This window comes from Larimichthys crocea, chromosome III, assembly GCF_000972845.2.
Source record: "Larimichthys crocea isolate SSNF chromosome III, L_crocea_2.0, whole genome shotgun sequence".
Taxonomy (NCBI): Eukaryota; Metazoa; Chordata; class Actinopteri; family Sciaenidae; genus Larimichthys; species Larimichthys crocea.
This window is the reverse complement of record NC_040013.1, coordinates 28,625,979-28,645,843: the sequence shown is the minus strand read 5'-3', so window position 1 is coordinate 28,645,843 and position 19,865 is coordinate 28,625,979. Positions and strand designations below refer to the sequence as shown.

Sequence of the window (19,865 nt, the reverse complement as noted above, 5' to 3'; positions counted from 1 at the left end):
CAAATGTGGAATAAAACGCGTGGTGTTGGTCCAGGATTTTTTATAATGTCTGTAACTGGACTGTAGGTGTGAAATTCAGTGAAAAGATTCAAAACTTTTTTTTTTCACACTGTCATTACTAACATTAAGGATTGGTTAAAAGAACATTTAAAGGTCCAGTGTGCAGGATTTAGTTGCATCTAGGTGTGATCTCCTCTTCATCACCCTCACCTACCCAGGTGTACTGTATGGCATGGCAGCCCATAGATTTGAATGAAACCTATGAATGAATGGGGGCATGACCACCAGACTCAGTCATGTACTGTCGATGTGTTTTCTTACTAATCCATGAGGTGTAATGATTTTTCATCTTTATTCCATTTGAGGGTGCATTGTTAGACTTCTTCACGTTACTGGCACTAACTGTCAACCAACAGAAAAGAGTGAAACCAACAAGAACTTGTATCACAAACAAACAAAATGGGGAACCAAAACATTGCACTATAGCACTACTAGTGGTTAAAAACACAACAGGATACCTTTAAACATCCAACTCTTCTATACGATCAGAAAATTAGTTTGATTAGCTTCACATATTCTTTACAGCTTGTTAAAAATCAATCAAATTATTAGTCTGTAACTCAGTAAAGTTGTCTTTGTGAGATTAATTTTGCAGGCAGATACCACTGGAAAATAGATAGATAGATAGATAGATAGATAGATAGATAGATAGATAGATCATCACACCCTCCTCTTCTCAAGCCAAGTCCCTGCAGACTGAGCTAAGTAAACAGACTAAAATAAGTCTTACACGGAATGTACACAAAGAAAAGTACACAAGGTGTTTTTTTGTTTTTGTAAGAGTTTTCCTCTGGGTCTATTGTTTTTTTGTTTTTGTTTTATACAAACACTGAAGACATTTTAACAGATACCTGAAGACCAGTATTACAAGGTTAGTCGGATTCCACACAAAACAAGTGATAGATAGATAGATAGATAGATAGATAGATAGATAGATAGATGTGTGTGTCTTCCTATTGTACCCTTGTCTGCCAAAGAGGTTTTCAATAATATCTGGTAAAAGTTAGGCCATGTGTCGAGTTATTATTGCAGGATAGAGCGTTCATTAACATTTTCACAGCTTTCCAATAACACATATGTCCCATGTTTCTCTAAGTCTGTATGTGTAATGCAGATCTGAATCCAGATCCTGATGAATGTTGACATTTTCTATCACTCAAATCTGCCCTTGTCTGACAAATGCATTGTTTTTACATGTTGATGACTTCTTCATCTTGAAATTGTAACTGTACATTTAACTGTAACAGTACATGAGAAATCATGAATTTAACTGGACCATGACTATCGTTAGATTTGATCTAATAATCTGAATGATAATTAAGTCAAATGTGGTTGACTGCTCTCATAGTCCACATTGGTTCGGAAAGCAAATTGTAAAACATCATGCAGATGGGCTTTTGTTTAATACTTTTGAGTGCTTATGAAAAAAAAAGGCAACATTTTGAATGAAACCTATGAATGAACTGAAATGTGTTGACTCAGAGAGCAGCTCATCAGATTGACAACTTGATAGATAGTTAAAATGGAAGCAGAAATAGTAAGGAGTTGTCAAACTGTGGCTTTTTGCTGCATGTCATTCCCTGTCTTTCTCTCTCCCCACATTCCTGCCACTCTTCAGCTGTCTCTATCAAATAAACCCTTTTCAAGTTTTATTTAATTTATTTGCTCGAGGGCGCCTCTGCAGTGCCAAACAGGGTGAACTGGCACCTCTCTCTCTCCAACAAGTCACTACCTGAATCCATACTAAATCATCACACCCTCCTCTTCTCAAGCCAAGTCCCTGCAGACTGAGCTACTGCCACCCCAAGGTGTGATATAACCTGATGTATAATAAAGTTAATGTATGTACAGTAAACAGACTAAAATGGGTCTTACACGGAATGTACACACTGTTTTTTTGTTTTTGTAATAGTTTTGCTCTGGGTCTATTGTTTTTTTTTTTTACAAAAGACATTTTATCAGATAGCTGAAGACCTGTATTACAAGGTTAGGCGGATTCCACGCAAAACAAGTGAGAGCAAGTGAGGGCGAACTCATTCATGTTTCAGGGGTTGTTCAATCTCAAACGAATGTTAATATCTTTGCATTTTCTACCGTGTGTACCGTGTGCTGCTGTAACAAAATCGTATCTGTTATCTTACTACCTATTATTATTTGTTTGCCTGTTATTGTGATTGCTCTTACTTAATCATATGTCAAACTCTTAAACTTGTCAAACTTATTTTGACATGCGGGGATTACTTATATATTTTGATTTGAGGGAAGTCAGGCTTGTATAATTTCCAAACACTCGTAATCAGAGTATCTCAGCTAAGAAAACATCAAATAACGCAATCTTGTTTTTTTAATTTGATTTTATTGTTATTTTTAAGCAACACATGTGGAATAAAACGCGTGGTGTTGGTCCAGGATTTTTTATAATGTCTGTAACTGGACTGTAGGTGTGAAATTCAGTGGAAAGATTCAAAACTTTATTTTTCAAGTCACCGATGCAAACGCAGGAATTTTGCAAGGTCATGGCAGTGACACATCATTTTTTTCGTCTCATTTTGGAAAAGAGGCGTATCCGAAAGTCGCTGAATTTATGTGACATCACTGAGTAGGTTGCAATGGGGACAGATTGCATGTGCGTGTCGCCAGCCATTGTGTGTGTGTAGTCTCTCCTGGCTGTTTTAGGAAATCATGAATTATTGTTAAGTAACAGGCGTTTAGGGAGTGTATTATTGGTGCGTTTCATCATAGGATATTTATTGGCTGTCTCCGGATCAGAGTTTATATGAGCCGAGTTTATGCTTTTGCTTCAGTATATGTAACCGGATTTGATGTTTTCCGGGTTTCTAATAAGGGAAAAAGATGGAGATCAGTGCCAGAAATTCAAAGATGTCATCTGATAAGAGAGACTGTGCTTTGAAACCCTTAGATCTCAAAGTGACTGGCGAGAAGAGCGAGGAATCAGAGCCGCAGAGACCCACATGGAGCAGCCGGCTGGAGTTCATCCTTGCATCGGTGGGGTACGCGGTGGGACTGGGCAATGTCTGGAGGTTTCCCTACCTGTGCTACAGCAGCGGTGGAGGTAAAAAAAAAAAAATACTTCGAGAAGTGTTAATGCAATTATATAGACCCATATATAGTTTAGGATGGAGGTTAATGATGATGAGGTTAGAAAATGAACATTACAGAGTACAGTTTATGGCTGAGGCTGTTTAATTGCTATAGATTGTATATAAGTGAGTTTAAATGAAATACAGCATACGAATATTAACAACAAACAAGTATGTTACTCAGTTTATTACATCACCAAAAAAGCCTTTGGCAAGAGCAGTCACATGCAGGATACACAAATGCCTTTTCATAAACCCAACAGTTTCATTCATGACCAATGTTAAGACACTATAGGCTGCATATCTTTCATAATGCAGTTCATATTTAAAGACTTTCCTTTAATATTCATCCATTCTGTAAACCACCAAGGTTTACGCCATCACAGGTGTTACGGGAATTTTAAAGAAAAACCCTTAAATAAGGAGAATCGGATTCAAAGCATCAAAGTTTAAGTTGAATTTATTGTTCTTGTACAAGAGGAGCGTTTCACAGTGCAACACACTAAAGGAGTCACAGAGAAAAAGGCTTCCAGAGGAGCGTTAACAGTTGGTTCTTATACATTTTCCTGAAGATGGGCTGTCTCAACCCCTGTAAATTGTTAACAGTCAATTTGCATATCATGCATTTAAACAGCTTACTTCAACATATCACCTAATGAGTAGCCAGTATGTCCCCAATCTTGATGTCACCTCTCTGACCTGTCCCTGGCCTGTATAAGTTAAAACATCCAACTAGCTGTGTAACCCTAATTTTTATAACAACAGGTTATTATTAATGTCAGGCAACATGAGGCAGGGTGCTTCTTTGGACTGTGGGGAGAGGAACTGTTTCAACATGGTATAGAAATATTTGTACATTTCTACATCTTAAGCTCGTGGGCAAAAATGTCAAACACACCCTGAAAGTAAGACCTGAAATCAAACACATCCGCACCTACTTTGAAAAGGTCAAAATTTGCTGTCAACATTTTGGCAGCATTCAGCATTGAGCTTCAGCAGTGAGTCATATACATTTACTCAATTGACGTGGTGTGTACAAGCTATTCATAAGCTGTAAAGTAAGTTGGAAAGGATAGTGAGACTTAAACTTGACAGTTGAACAGTTTCCCATATTTAATACCTCAGAAACTTGTTGTATATGTTGTCCAATTAATGACAAAGCACCTACAACTATATCAGCATAACGTAATGTACCTGACATAATTAGGAGGTGCGAGAAGTATCTGCCACTAATTGTTTCTCTCTGTCCTTCTGACTCAGGTGCATTCATGATCCCTTATTTTACCATGGTGATCCTGTGTGGCATTCCTCTGCTCTTCATGGAATTTGCTATCGGCCAGTACACTCGTTTAGGGCCTGTGCATGCACTTGCCAAAATCTGTCCCTTGTTAAAAGGTGAGTGGCAAAAAGACTCTGTTGTGACGGGGATGAACTATATCTGATGAATTTTCCTTCATTTGTCTTCCTTTCATTTGTGGGCACAATGTTTTTTTTGTATGCAAAGTCTGGCATAGGTCCAGGAGCTGTATGTATACTTTTCTGGTATAAATAGCATCTTTTCAACTAAACCAGATAATTTCATGAGAGGCTGATACATTTTTATGTATTTATATTTTATGTATTTGCAGACAAAACTTGGGAAGAATAGGTAATTGTATCAGCTGTGTCATAGCAGTCAACAGAAGAGTCTGTTAGGGCCGATAAAGCCACGATGCCTTGATGTTACTCACTGCCATAATGTCTTGATGGCAGTTGCATAAAGAAAATGCTGTGAATACAAAGTACAGTAGTTTTCTCTGTAACAGAGATATGCAGTGAAATACCTCGGATGCAGACACACCTGCATGCAAATGACACACATGCCTTTGGTAAATGTCAGTCAGTCTACTTTTTTATAATTTGTGAGCAGTTTGTCTGCCAAAGAGGTTTTCAATAATATCTGGTAAAAGTTAGGCCACGTGTCGAGTTATTATTGCAGGATAGGGCGTTCATTAACATTTTCACAGCTTTCCAAAAACACTTATGTCCCATGTTTCTCTAAGTCTGTATGTTTAATGCAGATCTGAATCCAGATCCTGATGAATGTTGACATTTTCTATTATTGAAATCTGCCCTTGTCTGACAAATGAATTGTTTTACGTGTTGATGGCTGAGAACTTGTTGCGTGAACGTATCAATCACTGACTTCTTCATCTTGAAATTGTAACTGTACATTTAACTGTAACGGTACATGAGAAATCATGAATTTAACTGGACCATGATCGTTACATTTGATCTAATAATCTGAATGATAATTAAGTCAAATGTGGTTGACTGCTCTCATAGTCCACATTGGTTCGTAAAGCAAATTGTAAAACATCATGCAGATCAGTACAAAGGGACTTGTGTTTAATACTTTTGAGTGCTTATGAAAAAAAAGGCACCATTTTAAATGAAACCTATGAATGAACTGAAATGTGTTGACTCAGAGAGCAGCTCACCAGATTGACAACTTCAAAATGCTGCCTGTCTTGTTCTAACTCAAGATTTTTCTCCAAAGTTTTCTTATCTCCTTTAAAGACAGAGATTATCTACCCGGTCAAAATATATGGGTCCTTCCCTTGATTTATCGCTCATTTCTTCCTGGTTAATGCTCTGTGCTAAACAAGTTCCACAAGCAGGTAGTTTTTTTCTGTATCTTCTTTTGAATGATTTCCCTGTGCAACTCCTGATTTAGACACCCGCAGATATCTATCACAATAATCATGTTTAAATCACTGCAGAATGTTCACATGTAGAAATATATAATTGGTCAAATTAAGGACTTTGTCTAACTTGTTTCCATGAGGGTATCTAGTGGACAGTTGAGGTATGACAGCATAATAAACTAATGAAGAGAAGAGGGGATAGCCGTGAATGATTCCCACCATCTTTATGTACTCTGGCTTATTTTTGAGTCCAGCAGACCGTAATGTTTTGCCAGTTAGAAATGCTGCATCAGTACTCGACTTGGAGCGTGTCTAGTGTACCAGTGGAGCAGTCAACCATATGAGTTAGATGTGTAGATTTAGAGAGGCAAACAGGCAATCACAAAGGAAGGATGCTTAGTGTGGACCATACACAGTGGTTTTTAGCTGATCCTGGAGCTCAGAGAGGGTTTCCCTTGGTTCTGTCATTATGATGACAAAGAGCTGTTTTTCATAATGGCACTCCAGTGGAGCATGACATTCCAGTCAACTATAAATAAAACTAATTTCCAGAAGCAAAGTTTGCTGAAAAACAGAGGGCAACATCATTCTCAAATCCCAAAGATGACAAACATGGCAACGATGAAATTATGCAAAAGATCAGGAACAGGAAGGTTTGACATTTCTGGAAATATTGTGTATGGTACAGTAGCAGCCAGTTATCTTAGTTTAGACTAAAGACTTGGAACAGGAATAAAAACAAACAGCTTGGTTACATACAAACACACTACTATCACATGTTAATTAGTGAGTACTTAGGGTGATGCTAGAGGGATTTCGTTACCTTTGGGCTGGCTGTTTCCAGCTTAGTGTCAAGCTCAGCTAAACTGGCTGGCTGTTAGCTCCAGGCAGACATTTACTGTACTAAATAAATACTGCACTAAATAAATATTGCTTTGAAATATCTTTGAGAATATAAAATTGACTTTTTGTTGTGTCAGAGAGTGCAAAAAGTAATGCTGTTTATACATATATATACATATATACTGAGGATAATTCCTGTATTTAAAATAGTTCAGGTTTGATCCTCCCTGTCCACTCCACTGGAGTGTCTTCAAGCAAAACAGCCACAGCTATAGAGCTGTAGAGGCCACTCTTTTTTGCCGAGTCATTGCTCCGAATGAGGAGACAGGTGAAAAACACACATATGGTAAACACAGGCGTACCCAACCTGAAATCCAATAACACAGCTAAGAACCACAGGTGTTTAAAGACTGAATAATTTACATCTGTTGGAGGACTTTGATCTCACCTTTGTTCAGTTGGTCACAGTGGAATTCATAATCCGTTGCTCTAGGAATTTCTTTTATCTGAGGCCGAGTTTGCTTGACTTCATCTTGGCCACCACTGACCAGAGATTAATCCATGATACTGGCTCTTATTTCAGACATAGAACTATAATCCTGTGCCCAAATAATTTACCTTCCCCTGCAAAATATGCTGACAAAGAGTGAGTTGTGACTTCTTCCCTTATGTGTCACTGCAGGTGTTGGTCTGGCCACAGTTGTTATCTCCTTTGTGTTCTCCACATACTACAACGTGCTCATGAGCTGGGCATTTTACTATTTGTACAACTCATTTGGAGCGAGTCTACCCTGGATGTCCTGCAACAATACCTGGAATGCTGTCGGAAACTGTTCCAGCGGTTTTCCAGGCAACAACACCCACCTGCAGTCTGCCAGCCAACAGTTCTTCGAGTGAGTTCAGTTCATTTACAGCTGCAGAAATATGCTGTTTCTATATATTCAAACTAGTTCTGGCACTGGCCTGAAGACTTATTAAGGTGGTCTTATGTGAACATGACTTTCTGCCAAGGTTTTGGTTATTTCACATGAGAGATTTCTCTATTTATGTATTTATGTTTTCTGTATCTCTAGCAACATGTAAATCTAAATCTGAACAAACCTCATCCGCACAGTCGGTTTAAAGCAGATTAGCTGCATTTCTGTGTGCTAAACTCTTTATAAATAATACATAATTATGTTTTCCCAATCCTAAACTTAAATACTCACTCATTATGTGATGGCTATTTAATAGTATAGAGAAATAACCAAGCTTTCAGTGGCTTAAAGGATACAATAGGAATAACTTTTTTTCTTTTTCCAGTCACAGACTTCTGGAGAAAAGCAGTGGCATTGAAGAAGCTGGTGGCCTTCGCTGGGAACTCTTTGGCTTTCTCATTTTATCCTGGGTCATCGTGTATTTATGCATATTTAAAGGAGTCAAATCCACTGGCAAGGTCAGAATAATGGCTTTTCTGCAAGATGTATTTATGCACAGGGGTGATTATTATGGTTAATGTTGGTCATGGTTTGAAAACTTTCTGCTAATGTTTGTTTGAGAAGGTTTGTAGGCCTTACAAACCTACAGTAACTGCTCATTTTTGTGCTGATTATAGGAATACAGTTTGTAGTCTGGAGTCTGTCATTGTTTTTCTCAGGATGACGCTTATAATTCAAAGTGTTTCATCCACTTTTTATGCACCATATTTTACATTATGTGTCATATACTTTTGTTGCACACTAGTTTAGTCTAAAACGTACAAGACAAGAGGAGATCTTTAAAATCCTGCCAAAAATACAAGCTTCCTTATACAGGTTCATGTAATACTGTAAACTTTACATCACTTCCTCAACTGGAAATTTTGATGAAATAACCTTGTTTGGTGGCAATGTGGTGAAGCAGTGGTTAGCACTGTCTCGAAACTTCTCCCTCTGTCTTCCTCCTGCAGTCCAAAGACATGCACGTTATAGGTTGTTTGTTTGATGAACTAGCAACTTGTTCAGGCTGTACCCTGCCTCTCATCCAGTATAAGCTGGGATCCAGAACCCTGTGACCCTGATAAGGATTAGATTATTATGAGAAACGGATAGATGGATAACCTTGTTTAGGCCAGCCTGAGATATATTTATCCATTTTCTGTAACCGCTTATCGTTACCAGGGTCGTCAGTCACCAGTTCATCACAGGGCTGACACACAGGGACCATTCGCACACCTATTTTTGAGTCACCAATTAGCCGGAGTACCCAGAGAACCCACACAGACACAAGGGAGAACATGCAAACTCCACACAGAACACCACCGTGTCACCTTGAGATATCTCCTTAAAATCAAAACACAAATCATTCTCCCCCATGTTACTGAAAACAGGCCACAGTAGCCCAAATGTTGAGACATCACTTCAACAAACCTGCCCATTGATTTGTTTCTGTTTTTCACTTGTTTGTGTCACACAGGTTGTGTATTTCACTGCTATATTTCCGTACTTCATCCTGTTTGCCCTGCTCATTAATAACGTGCAGCTCCCCGGAGCCAAGAATGGCATCTTGTACTTTGTGACACCTGTCTGGAGCAAACTGTTTGAAGTGAAGGTGAGGCTCGTCTGACAGCAAGGAATCTACAGCAGTGTTAATATTTTCTTAGACCGAAAGCTATGTTTTCCTATCTTGTGTTTGTTCAAACTTTAAACTCAGAGCTGCAAGAGGAAAGAAGAAGTCATTGCAGCAATGAACTTAGTTTGTACACCTTAGAAAGCAAAAATATATATATTTGAAGATGGACAACTATGAAAAAATTCAAGGCAGAAAGTGTTACTAAAGTTAATCTTCATGCTTTCATGTATCTCCATCACAGGTTTGGGTTAATGCAGCCGCCCAGGTATTTAACTCTATTGGAATAGCATTTGGCTCCATGATTTCGATGGCTAGCTACAACAAGTTCAACAACAACATTCTCAGGTAAAGATTTAAGATTCTCCATTTAGAAGAGCTGCACTGTGTCTTTCCAGCAAAATGTGATATGAAAGTTGAGCATGAACAGTCAAAATCAGCAGTGTTGGTTCCTCTATTGTTTCCCAACAGCATTGTTGCAGACTTCTAAAAGTACAAATTATTCATTGACTAGATAAATAAACAAATCATTCCAGGAATGGCAATGTGCTGCGAGTGGAAAAATTATTTTTAGAAGAAGCTCCATTTTTGGTCTTCTCTTCCTTAATGTGTTGTGTTTACTGTGCGGCCATACGCCTCAGCTACTCACGTCCTGCTGAAATGACTGGTTTCATGTAGAACAAGAAGAGATGAGGGGTGTTTTGTATGCACTAATCAAAGCCTCAGCTTATCTGTGGGATGCAGGTATTAGACCAGAAATCCTCCCCTCTCCTTCATTATTTACCTGCCAGAGACACTTTCATTTCCAATTAGTGCAACCCTTTCTGGCAAACCAAGAGCGTGTTTACATTGTAGTTGTGTTTAGACAGCTGTCTTGATGATGAACGCCTGTTTCATAATCTAGTTTTTTGTCCTGAAATTATTTTGTCTTCCTTCTTTCCTAGGGATGCTTTAATTGTCTCAGTTACCAACTCATTCACCAGTATCCTGGCTGGCTTTGTGATCTTCTCAGCTATTGGTTACATGGCTCATATTCATAACCTCCCAGTGGACAACATAGCCACAGATGGTAAGCATCATGCCTGGGAAGACCACAGCACCACACTCTCATGACTTTGTCCTGTTTTAAGGATCTAAACAAGAAGACAGAACCATGGACTGGATGTGATGCATTAAATGACACCATGGTTTTACAAATTTACAGAGTTAGACAGGAAAATAGATCCTAAGCTCTGTAAGAGTCAGCTATAAGAGTTTATTTCTGTTTTTATTCTCCTGGGAGCTTTTTTGTCTTGTCTCCATGGAAAAACAAGACAGATTTCAAGATGGGCACATCTGGTCTGAGTATCTGACATGTGCAGGTCACTTAAGGATAAACAGTGGAAATGTACAGTTTCTTAAAGAGGCACCTCTTTGATTATACACATGAAGTTCAGTTTTGTAACAAAAACTGGATGTGTAGGGTTTGAAAGGATCTGATATCTAGCAGGTGGGGACAGTCTCAATGAAACAGAGAACAAAAGTAAGTTTCTGTCTGATTGCCTCTTGTGTATTTCAGAGCAATGCTAAATCGCTGGAGTGCCCCTTTAAGTAGCTGTAGTATTTTATAGCCATACGTAGCTGAAACATGAGCACAGTTTTATTGTGCGTGTGGTGTAGTGCAGTCACATAATCGTAGCTGCCAGATGTCTGGCTCAGGAGTGAGTTGATACAAGACGGTTGTCGGCTCGCTCACGCTAAAACAACACCTGAACAGCAGCTTCATGCATTTTTAAAAACAAAGACAACTTGTGTTCAGCACCCACTGCTGTATGTTTGTGTTATGGAAAGCAGATGCCCTTGTGACCATGACTATGGTAACCAGGGTCAGAGGATAGGGCTGTCTCACTCCCTAGACACAAAAGATAGGTACATAAGGCAGAAGCCTCTGCAGGGTCAGATAACACTGAAGGGTAAACATATTTCCTTGTTTGAAGACTAATGACTAACTAATGAGTAGTTGTAGTACTATTCTGAGGGCGTATAGACGAGCCAGACAGGACAGCTTCTTCAGAGTTTAAAAAAAGATTTAAAATCCTCCATTCATCCTGTGCACTTCCTCTCCACTGACTGACCTAACCACAACGTCTGGTTTTAGTATGAGTGTGTAAACATAGCGGCACCAATTGATAGTGTATTTTCTGTATGCCTCCTGCATCTTTTATGAAGCACTACCTCAAAAGTCTTTTGACCTTTCAGGACCGTCTCACAGTGATAACTCCTGACTTCTTGTTGATGCCAGTAACTCCTGCTGTACCCTGCAGGTGGAATATTTGCGTGTTAGTTAACGATTAATCTATTTCAAAGCTTCATAAATTATAATAATCCCTACAGCCACACCCCAACAACAGCATTGTATTATGTTTAAATGTACAAACAATTCAGTCGGGTCTTCTGAATGCATACTGTGAAGAGATTATTTACAAGGTAAACCTATCCTGTACTCAATCATCCTATAGCAGCTGTGACTCATTCATTCTTTAGTGACCACAGGGCTTTGTGTTGTTTGGTCTCGTCACACACGTCTTTCCATGAAATACTATCTAATCCTACCCACACCTCATTACTGGCAGTAAGCCAAATGAACTGGTCCAGGCTTAATAATAGTACTGGACATGAGGAGTGAACAGGCTCCATTAACCAAACACCTGGAAAAACTAGTAATCACACACTATATGCAAATGTTGGTGTGTGATAAGGTGTGTCTTATTACTTATTAGCAATTAACCTGTTTAGAAAAAGTTTGGCTACGTTTGGTATAAGTGGTTCAAATGATGATTGTGTATTCGATGTTTGATACCATGTTCAATTGTGTATTTGATGTTTTTCACCAGCTATCATGCCCATGATCATCACATCAAAGCAACATCTATTAGTTCATATAATCTTTAGTTAAACCTCACATGCGTTGACTACGGAAAAGGATTAGGGCCACATAAAAAAAATAAATTCTCAGAATTCTGAGAATTTCTTTTTTGTTGACCACTTGTTGCATTTGGTTCAGAAAAAAAGCCGACTGAGCTGAGAAACCCAGACTGGGCTGAACTGTTTAGTCTGGTTTTAAAGTCTGTGTAAAGGCAATTCTGAGATTTCTTTCAAAATACATGTGAAAAGACTTTGAACAATGTACTGTATTACTGAAATGTGGAGTTAGTCCTGAAGGGTGACTCAGTGACACGCTGAGGCCACCCCGACCATACCCCTGCACTTCTAGCAGAGAGATAGAGATGGATTCATCTTACTCAGAGTGTTTCAAAGTTAGTCATGCCATTTTCTGAACTCATCTGACACGTTTCAGTCACCTTAGATTACACGAGGTCATGTGTGGGCCTTGAGGTCCTCGGCAGTATTAATTGTTTGGCGGTCCTCGGCAGTATTAATTGTTTGGCTTTGATTGGGAACAGCAGGTGTCAGTCTATCTCAACACTATGTTGGCCAGGGTCAAAGAGACCTATTGCTGGCTTCCTAGACATAATAGATAGCTTGCCGTTGATGTTTCAATCTGCGTAAACAGACAACAGTGTCTCCAGACTAGAATATGCTGCATGGGTAAATACATTCTCTTTGGCTGTATATTGGGGCGTATAGTATTTGTGGTGTTATCTGTAGGGGTTTAAAGTCTATCCACCAGCATGAGTTCGGCAGAATGTGAGACCGACTCAGGCGCTTTTGATGCACCATGAGAGTGTCTCTCCTTGGCCAAGCGTCAATAAATAACTTTATTCCCTCCTGACCTCACCATTGACTTTTGACTGCTTGACTGCTCCCACGAGTGGGCAGTTCTGGAGCTGAGAATACGGCTCATTTTTACCCAATTTTGACACCTAATTTCATAAACTTGTCAATATTTTTAATCATTCATATTTAAGGAATATTTTGACATTTTTAGCTTAGCATGCAAACTCTTGGAACGTGGCTCTGTCCAAAGCTAACGAAAACCATATACCAGCACCTCTACAAGCTCACTAATAAACATATAATATCTCATTTATTTATTGCATTTGTGTATAGTTGCATCTTATAGTAACAACACATTTCCTGTATGATGGTCCAGGTCCTGGTTTGGTGTTTGTTGTGTACCCTGAAGTTCTCTCCACCATGCCCGTCTTTCAGATGTGGGCCCCTCTGTTCTTCTTTATGCTGCTGTGTCTGGGCCTGGACAGCCAGGTAAACATCTTTAACACTCCTGTAAACACAGAATATTGTGAAGATGAAACACTGCAGTGGAGCTTAGCACATTTAAATTTGTATTTTTTTTTTTAGCAAAGACTTTCAACTCTTGCACAGTTTGTTGAAAACATTCATGCTATCATTAAAACTGAAGTCAGGCATATTTTCTTCCCTCACACTTTGTCAGCAGGAAATCAAACTCAAAGGTAAATAGGGCAAAGGGAGTGTTTCATTACTCAACTCATGTAGGCGAAACTATTTGAGAAGTATCTTCTGTGCGCATTTGAGCTGTCTATTTCTCTGTAACTGTTTACCTAACTTTCCATGGAAATTATTACACATGCACATCTGTGAGGTCAGAACAAATCAATGCTGCTAAACAGCTAACAGACTGTCAGGCTCTAACGAGCATGAATGTACAATTACACTTTGTTTGTGGAGTATTTGTAAGATTTTAACAGCTTATTAGTTGAAATTCAACAATTCAGCTGATTTATATATCATTATATAGTATAACTTTATTAAGGACACTCAAGACAATATACACAATAAATGAAAACAGTAAATACATAGCAACGCATACACAACTTTAGAAGACAGAAAAGACAAATTAACTTACTGTATCCACATACAAACAGACTCACAGAGGTGTTAGCATGACATGGGATGTAAATTAGTTTATCGTGCCTGTAAAAATACACCTGTGAAGTCATAATGACAGTAACTGTGGTAACACTTTATTCTAATAGTCTGTCTACACAGTTTATATAAATAGTATTTGTAACATTTGACTGTTTTGTGAAACAGGCAGCCTGTACATGTATCTGTACATACGATTTCGTACTAATGCAAGGCAGGTTGGCACACTGACATTAACATACATGTTATTTTTACTATAGGGACAGCACAGACCATGAAAAAAACAGGGTATATTCATGAATATATTTTTAGATAATCTGTTAAACATCTACAGAAACAGTCAAATGTTACACATACTATATATACTGTACGAACTATCTGTAGGTAGGAGTGTTACCAGTCATTATGACCTTGAAAGATATATTTCTCCAGGCACATTAAACTGCTTTAGATCCCATGCCATGCTAACGCCTCTGTGAGTCTGCACTTATGCACAGTGGTGCTACATTGAGCAATTCACTTTCTGACCTGATGATGGACAAAATCTGCTGTCTGTCTGTTTATTGAACATTCATACTTACATAAAGCCACTCTTGTCATTATATGGTTAAATATACTTTTTCCATTTGGAGCTTTGGAAGTAGGTTGACAACAACCGTCTCCGTAGCCATGGTTACACAGCTCTTTGCACAGCTCCAAATAAATATATATAAAAAAACATCTCAAGAAGAAACTCCTTTTTACACAGCAAATGGGATTACTATTAGAAACACAACAAATGTTTTGTGTGTGTCACAGTTTGCCACAGTTGAGGTCGCCATAACGTTCATAAAAGACGAGTTTGGTCGTGAAGTTCTGCGCTTCCTAAAGAGAGAAGAGCTGCTGACCCTGGTTGTGTGCTTCCTTTGCTTTCTCCTGGGGCTTCCTCATGTTACCAAGGTACAGTATGTAACAGCAGCACTGTTGTTGTTCCAGCCTACATGGTAACAGTTGTTTTGTAATGTTGGTCTCACTCTGTCTCTTCTTGGACAGGGAGGTATCTATATATTTCAGCTGATGGACCACTACACTGCTGTGGTTTCTCTCATCATCCTGGCTTTCTTTGAAGTTGTAGCTGTCTGCTGGATCTTTGGTAAGATCCACATAAAGCTCATAAACACAGATGTCCTGTTTATGGTAAAAGCTTTAGACCTCTAAGACACCAGGATTTTCATTGGCTGGTTAAATAAACGAAACTTTGTATCATGATTACTCCAAATGTTTAATCAGCACTTGTCTTTTTCCATTAGGAGTCCCAAGAATCTCCTTAATGGTCAAGAGGATGCAAGGAAAAACTCCAAGCATCTACTTTCGTCTCTGTTGGCTGCTGCTCTGTCCTATATTGGTGCTGGTGAGGTTAAAACTGAATAAAATCACCACAGATTATCAGTTATATTAATAATCATGGTTATATAATCCTATCCTTTCCCCTTACATAGTGTATAATGATCTCCAGCATCATCCAGTACACTCCTGCTAAGTATGGGAAGTACACTTACCCGTTGTGGGCTGAATGGGTTGGCTGGTTCGTCTCACTGGTCTCCATAGTGTGGATCCCTCTTGGAGCTATTCATGAGCTCTACAACAACAAAGGCTCATTTCTTCAGGTGAGTAAAAGATTCATTATTAAAACAAATGACTGTAAAAATCAGGCAAAAGCAATAATTTTCCACTAAGGTAGTGTTTTTTATTCACATTTTACCGTACGAGTGCGCACTCTGCCCAGCTGCCTCTGCCATGCCCTTGGTAAATGTGCTTATGTTTTCTTCCCTAATGTGCCCATTCTGTCAAGCATGTGCAGAGCTCTACGGATAAATAAGACTATTTGTGCAGGCGTACAGGAAAAGTCAGGGGAAGGTTATTACAGTTTATCCAGAAGGGGATCCGAATGTGTGCACTAAATTTTATGATAATCCAGCCAATATCTGTGAAGACTGACACTAAAAACTCAAATGTCAGTCTCATGGTGGTGCTGGAGGAAAAGTCAAGGGATCAGCAAAGTTATTAGAGTTCATTCGCTGGGCATTATGGATATCTGTAGCAACTTTAACAGCAACCCGTGCACATATGTTAACTGATGGTGGCACTAGGTGAGAAGTCAGAGGATCATCGAGTTATTAGGGTGCTTCTTTCTCCATCCAATAGCTGATGAGTCTGTCAACCAACAGACCGACATTGTGGATTTTTTGTTTCACGGAGTAGTCCATTGTTTGCTTCTAAAATGTTACCTTCTCCAACCCCCAGAGACTTAAAACAGCCATGACCCCCACAATAGATCTGGATGCTGAGGATTCCCTGCCGGAAAAACAAAACCTTGACAACCCGGCGTCTGAAGCATTATTTACTTCAGTGATATGACCAGAAATATAGTTAAATCCATGTCTGTGCATCTGTACATACCAAACGCTCACTTTTCTATACTATTTGTTCCACCAAAGGATGGACCCATAGCCCATAGTGCATTTGTGGTAAACATAGCCACTTATTTTTTTATGAAAATATGAGATTCTGACAAATGACTGAAGGTTAATTTAATTTAGATATGAGTGACCATGCAGGTGCTCATTCCAACCAAAGATATAAATATAAATGATTATTTCCTCTCCTTTTTGTTGATTAATCAGTAAAAATGCAGTGACGTTTTCTCTTACAATGTGTGATAATGTTGTGTGGTCTAGAGTATATCACTTATTAATTTATTAACTATTTAGTTTAATACATCTGTAGACTTTTGTATTCTCAGTCAAATACATCACAGAGGGGCTCCACATGCAGCAGGTAAATGCACCCTTCCTTGTGGTTATCTTTGTGGACCAACCCATGATATACTGTGCCATTCTTTTGTTTAATGTAGCGTTCAGGCAATCCTCATCTGCTCGTGGAGCTGAAAAACATCAAATAACCTCATTGTGTTCACGAGGTATTTTGATCATTACCTGGCATAGAATAAAAAAATGCACCACAATGTGTAAATAATAGAGGTGAGATAAAACCTATGCACTGTTTGTTCTTGATAGCAGCCTGTGTGTGTTCTTAATCCCAAGATATAATAGAAAAAGAGAAGTTTGCTCTGTTTGATTGGTCAGCCGAAACGTCTGAGCTATTTAAACTAAAGTGTTATGAAACTTGTTTCTGGCACATCATTCACCATTCGAGGGCACAAAATTTAGAGATGTTTGACTTCAGGATTGACGTGGACTGCCTGAATGCGTCATTAGTTTTGACCTCCGAGATGCTAGACAGACATTTTCTTGACCCCTTTCAGAGGAGGCAGACTCTGAACTTAGACACAACTTGTGACGGAGAAAGACGAAAAGGGAGATGCAGACAATGACATAAACGTTTATCATGTGATTTCCATTACTTTACTAAGTGCTTGAACACAACACCAACAACCTTGGATTAAAAAACAAAACAAAAACATTTAAAGACACCTAAGCAGAAGTGCTGAAATGAACAAAGCACATTTTTATTTGAATTTACTAACTGAAATGTTTTACATGTACTGTACTTCAATTTGTGGATTTCTCTTTTCAAATGCACTGTGCTAAGATTTCACATTTTTCTTTGTAGGTTGAGGAATTAGTTAATATTATTTTTAATATTTTTTTCTTTTTAACTATATTCTAGCAGGCAACTCACAAGAGTTTTAGAGATTATAAGTAGTGCCTTTCATCTGCATCTATAAGCTAAATTGGGCTAATGAGGGCAGATAATCTTCAGGAGGGCAACAATTATCTGGTAACTCTCCATTCTGAGTCTCTTATTCCGTTGGCCCAAAACATGCAGTTAATCACTGACTGTTTTTATCTTTTTAACAGAGACCAAAATGTTCACTATAGTGGAAACATTTATTTTAACTTTTGTACAATAGTGTTGAGTAATGTTTTGTAAAGGTTAATCTTCTGTCTCTGAGAGCAGGACGAGTTGGTTTAAACTCGTAGCACAGGGTTCAGTCAGTGCTGGGACTGTAAAAGCTTTGGGTTAATGTATTATGTAGACAATCTACCTCAACTGGAAATGACCAGAGGAGAGAGTACACAATCTCATACACTCGAATTGAGTCAAATGTCAGGCCCCACAGTGCATTATTGGCCTTTTCTGTCTTACTAGAAACCAACCAAACCCTCATTTATGAGTGCCTTTTATCCAAAGTACTGAACACATGATCTGAATTATAAATATATGATTTAAAAATTATGCAAGAAACCACTGAAGATGCATTTTGCACATGCATTTTGCACCTTATCATTCAATTAAAGGTAAAAATGCAGTCACTCCAGTTATGTATGTGTTTTCAATACCTGTGCAAGAAACTAACCTGTAGAAAATAATGAATCTGGGGCTTAAATATTCATTAATGTTACCTGCCTTAAGTGCCTCATGATTTCATATTGTTATTATTTAGATAATCTATATTTAATTACTCAACCTTGAACTTGATGTTCCATACTATACATGTTGTTGTAAGCAGCATTGTTTTACAAGTTTAAAAGATGATTTAGAATCACTTTTACAACATAATAGGTCAAAGTTTACTCTCTTTTTTTTGTATTTGGACTAAAATTCAAATCGTAATGGGTTATTAATGTAATTATGCTTTTAAATAATTGTGTTTAGAAATGTTCAAAGTCAGGATTATTTGAAAAACAGGAGGTGGGCAAACATGATGTGCTGAGTACTTGGTTTTCATCTCAACCAAACAAACGTTATTGATCAGCTGCTGCAGTTTGCGGCTGAATGAAAACCTGCTCCATGTAAACGGAAATGCCTCTCCCTCATTGCAGATATCTTCTCATACTCTCACAAAGCACACATCACAGTGCTCTGATGTCTCACATTCACACACACAATAACCATGAACTTTATACAAAATAACTATATATTTGTAAGTGAGCAAGAATAAAACATTTTATTTTTCATCTTTCATGTTCTCTTTAACGTATGTTGATTTTTCATATTAATGACTGTATGTTTCTTACTTTTTTTTTTTTTTTACTGTATTATGATTTGTGGTGTCTAACATTATGTCAAATAAAAAGCTTTCATTTTTGCACTGGTGTCTACAGATATTTGTATTATCATTACTACCTCAGAGTCACTGGGTGGCAGTATAGCAGCAGTAAATGTGAGGGAGGTCCCATATAAATGAAATCAATTATCTTATCAGTGCTTTGGCCACAAAATATATAAGCAAAGAGAAAATTTAAGACTTAAACAGCAAGCTGACAGACAAAATGCTTTATTCATACTATTTAACTCTATAGTGGCTAGACATTTAGGAGCCCACGTGGACTCAGTACTGTTGTTTATTTGATTTTCACTATAAATCGATTTTTAACATAGTTAAATTGGTTAATTTTGGTTAATTTTCATTTTAATTACAAGAAAGTCTAATGCTAATAATCTAATACTTCCAAAATATGTTAACTTTGAGGAGAGAAACCAAAATATGCCCGAAGGCTCTAAACGGCTTCATTAGGATAATGAAATATACCCCTCTTCATACAATAAAATACCTGAAGCACAAATTTGGAAATGATTTTCACTTTTTTTTAACTTCAGAGTTCAGGTGGTCAGCTGTAAAGAAAAAATATTCTGATATTCCTGCACTTGTTTTTTTAAATACCTTGTTGCTAATACAATTACAGCTTTTATGACCACAATGATTTCTTCCCCCTTTCTACCCAGTGTGTATCCC

General features: G+C 38.1%; 1 protein-coding gene across 2 annotated transcripts; it reads left to right on the top strand.

The window, feature by feature from the left end:
• Window positions 1–2,656: 2,656 nt before the first annotated feature.
• On the top strand, window positions 2,657–19,136 carry si:ch211-225b11.1 (sodium- and chloride-dependent GABA transporter ine). 2 transcript variants are annotated; one of them, XM_010732575.3, is made up of 13 exons: window positions 2,657–3,133; window positions 4,422–4,556; window positions 7,374–7,584; window positions 7,994–8,126; window positions 9,125–9,259; window positions 9,522–9,625; window positions 10,222–10,346; window positions 13,371–13,483; window positions 14,924–15,064; window positions 15,158–15,257; window positions 15,415–15,515; window positions 15,604–15,771; window positions 16,409–19,136. In XM_010732575.3, exons 1-13 carry the CDS (start codon window positions 2,914–2,916, stop codon window positions 16,520–16,522), a joined length of 1,800 nt encoding a protein of 599 aa, XP_010730877.2. In that variant the 5' UTR covers window positions 2,657–2,913; the 3' UTR covers window positions 16,523–19,136. The 2 variants fall into 2 exon arrangements, with proteins under 2 accessions (XP_010730877.2, XP_019130877.1); XM_019275332.2 differs by lacking the exon at window positions 2,657–3,133 and adding an exon at window positions 5,701–5,821.
• Window positions 19,137–19,865: the final 729 nt, after the last annotated feature.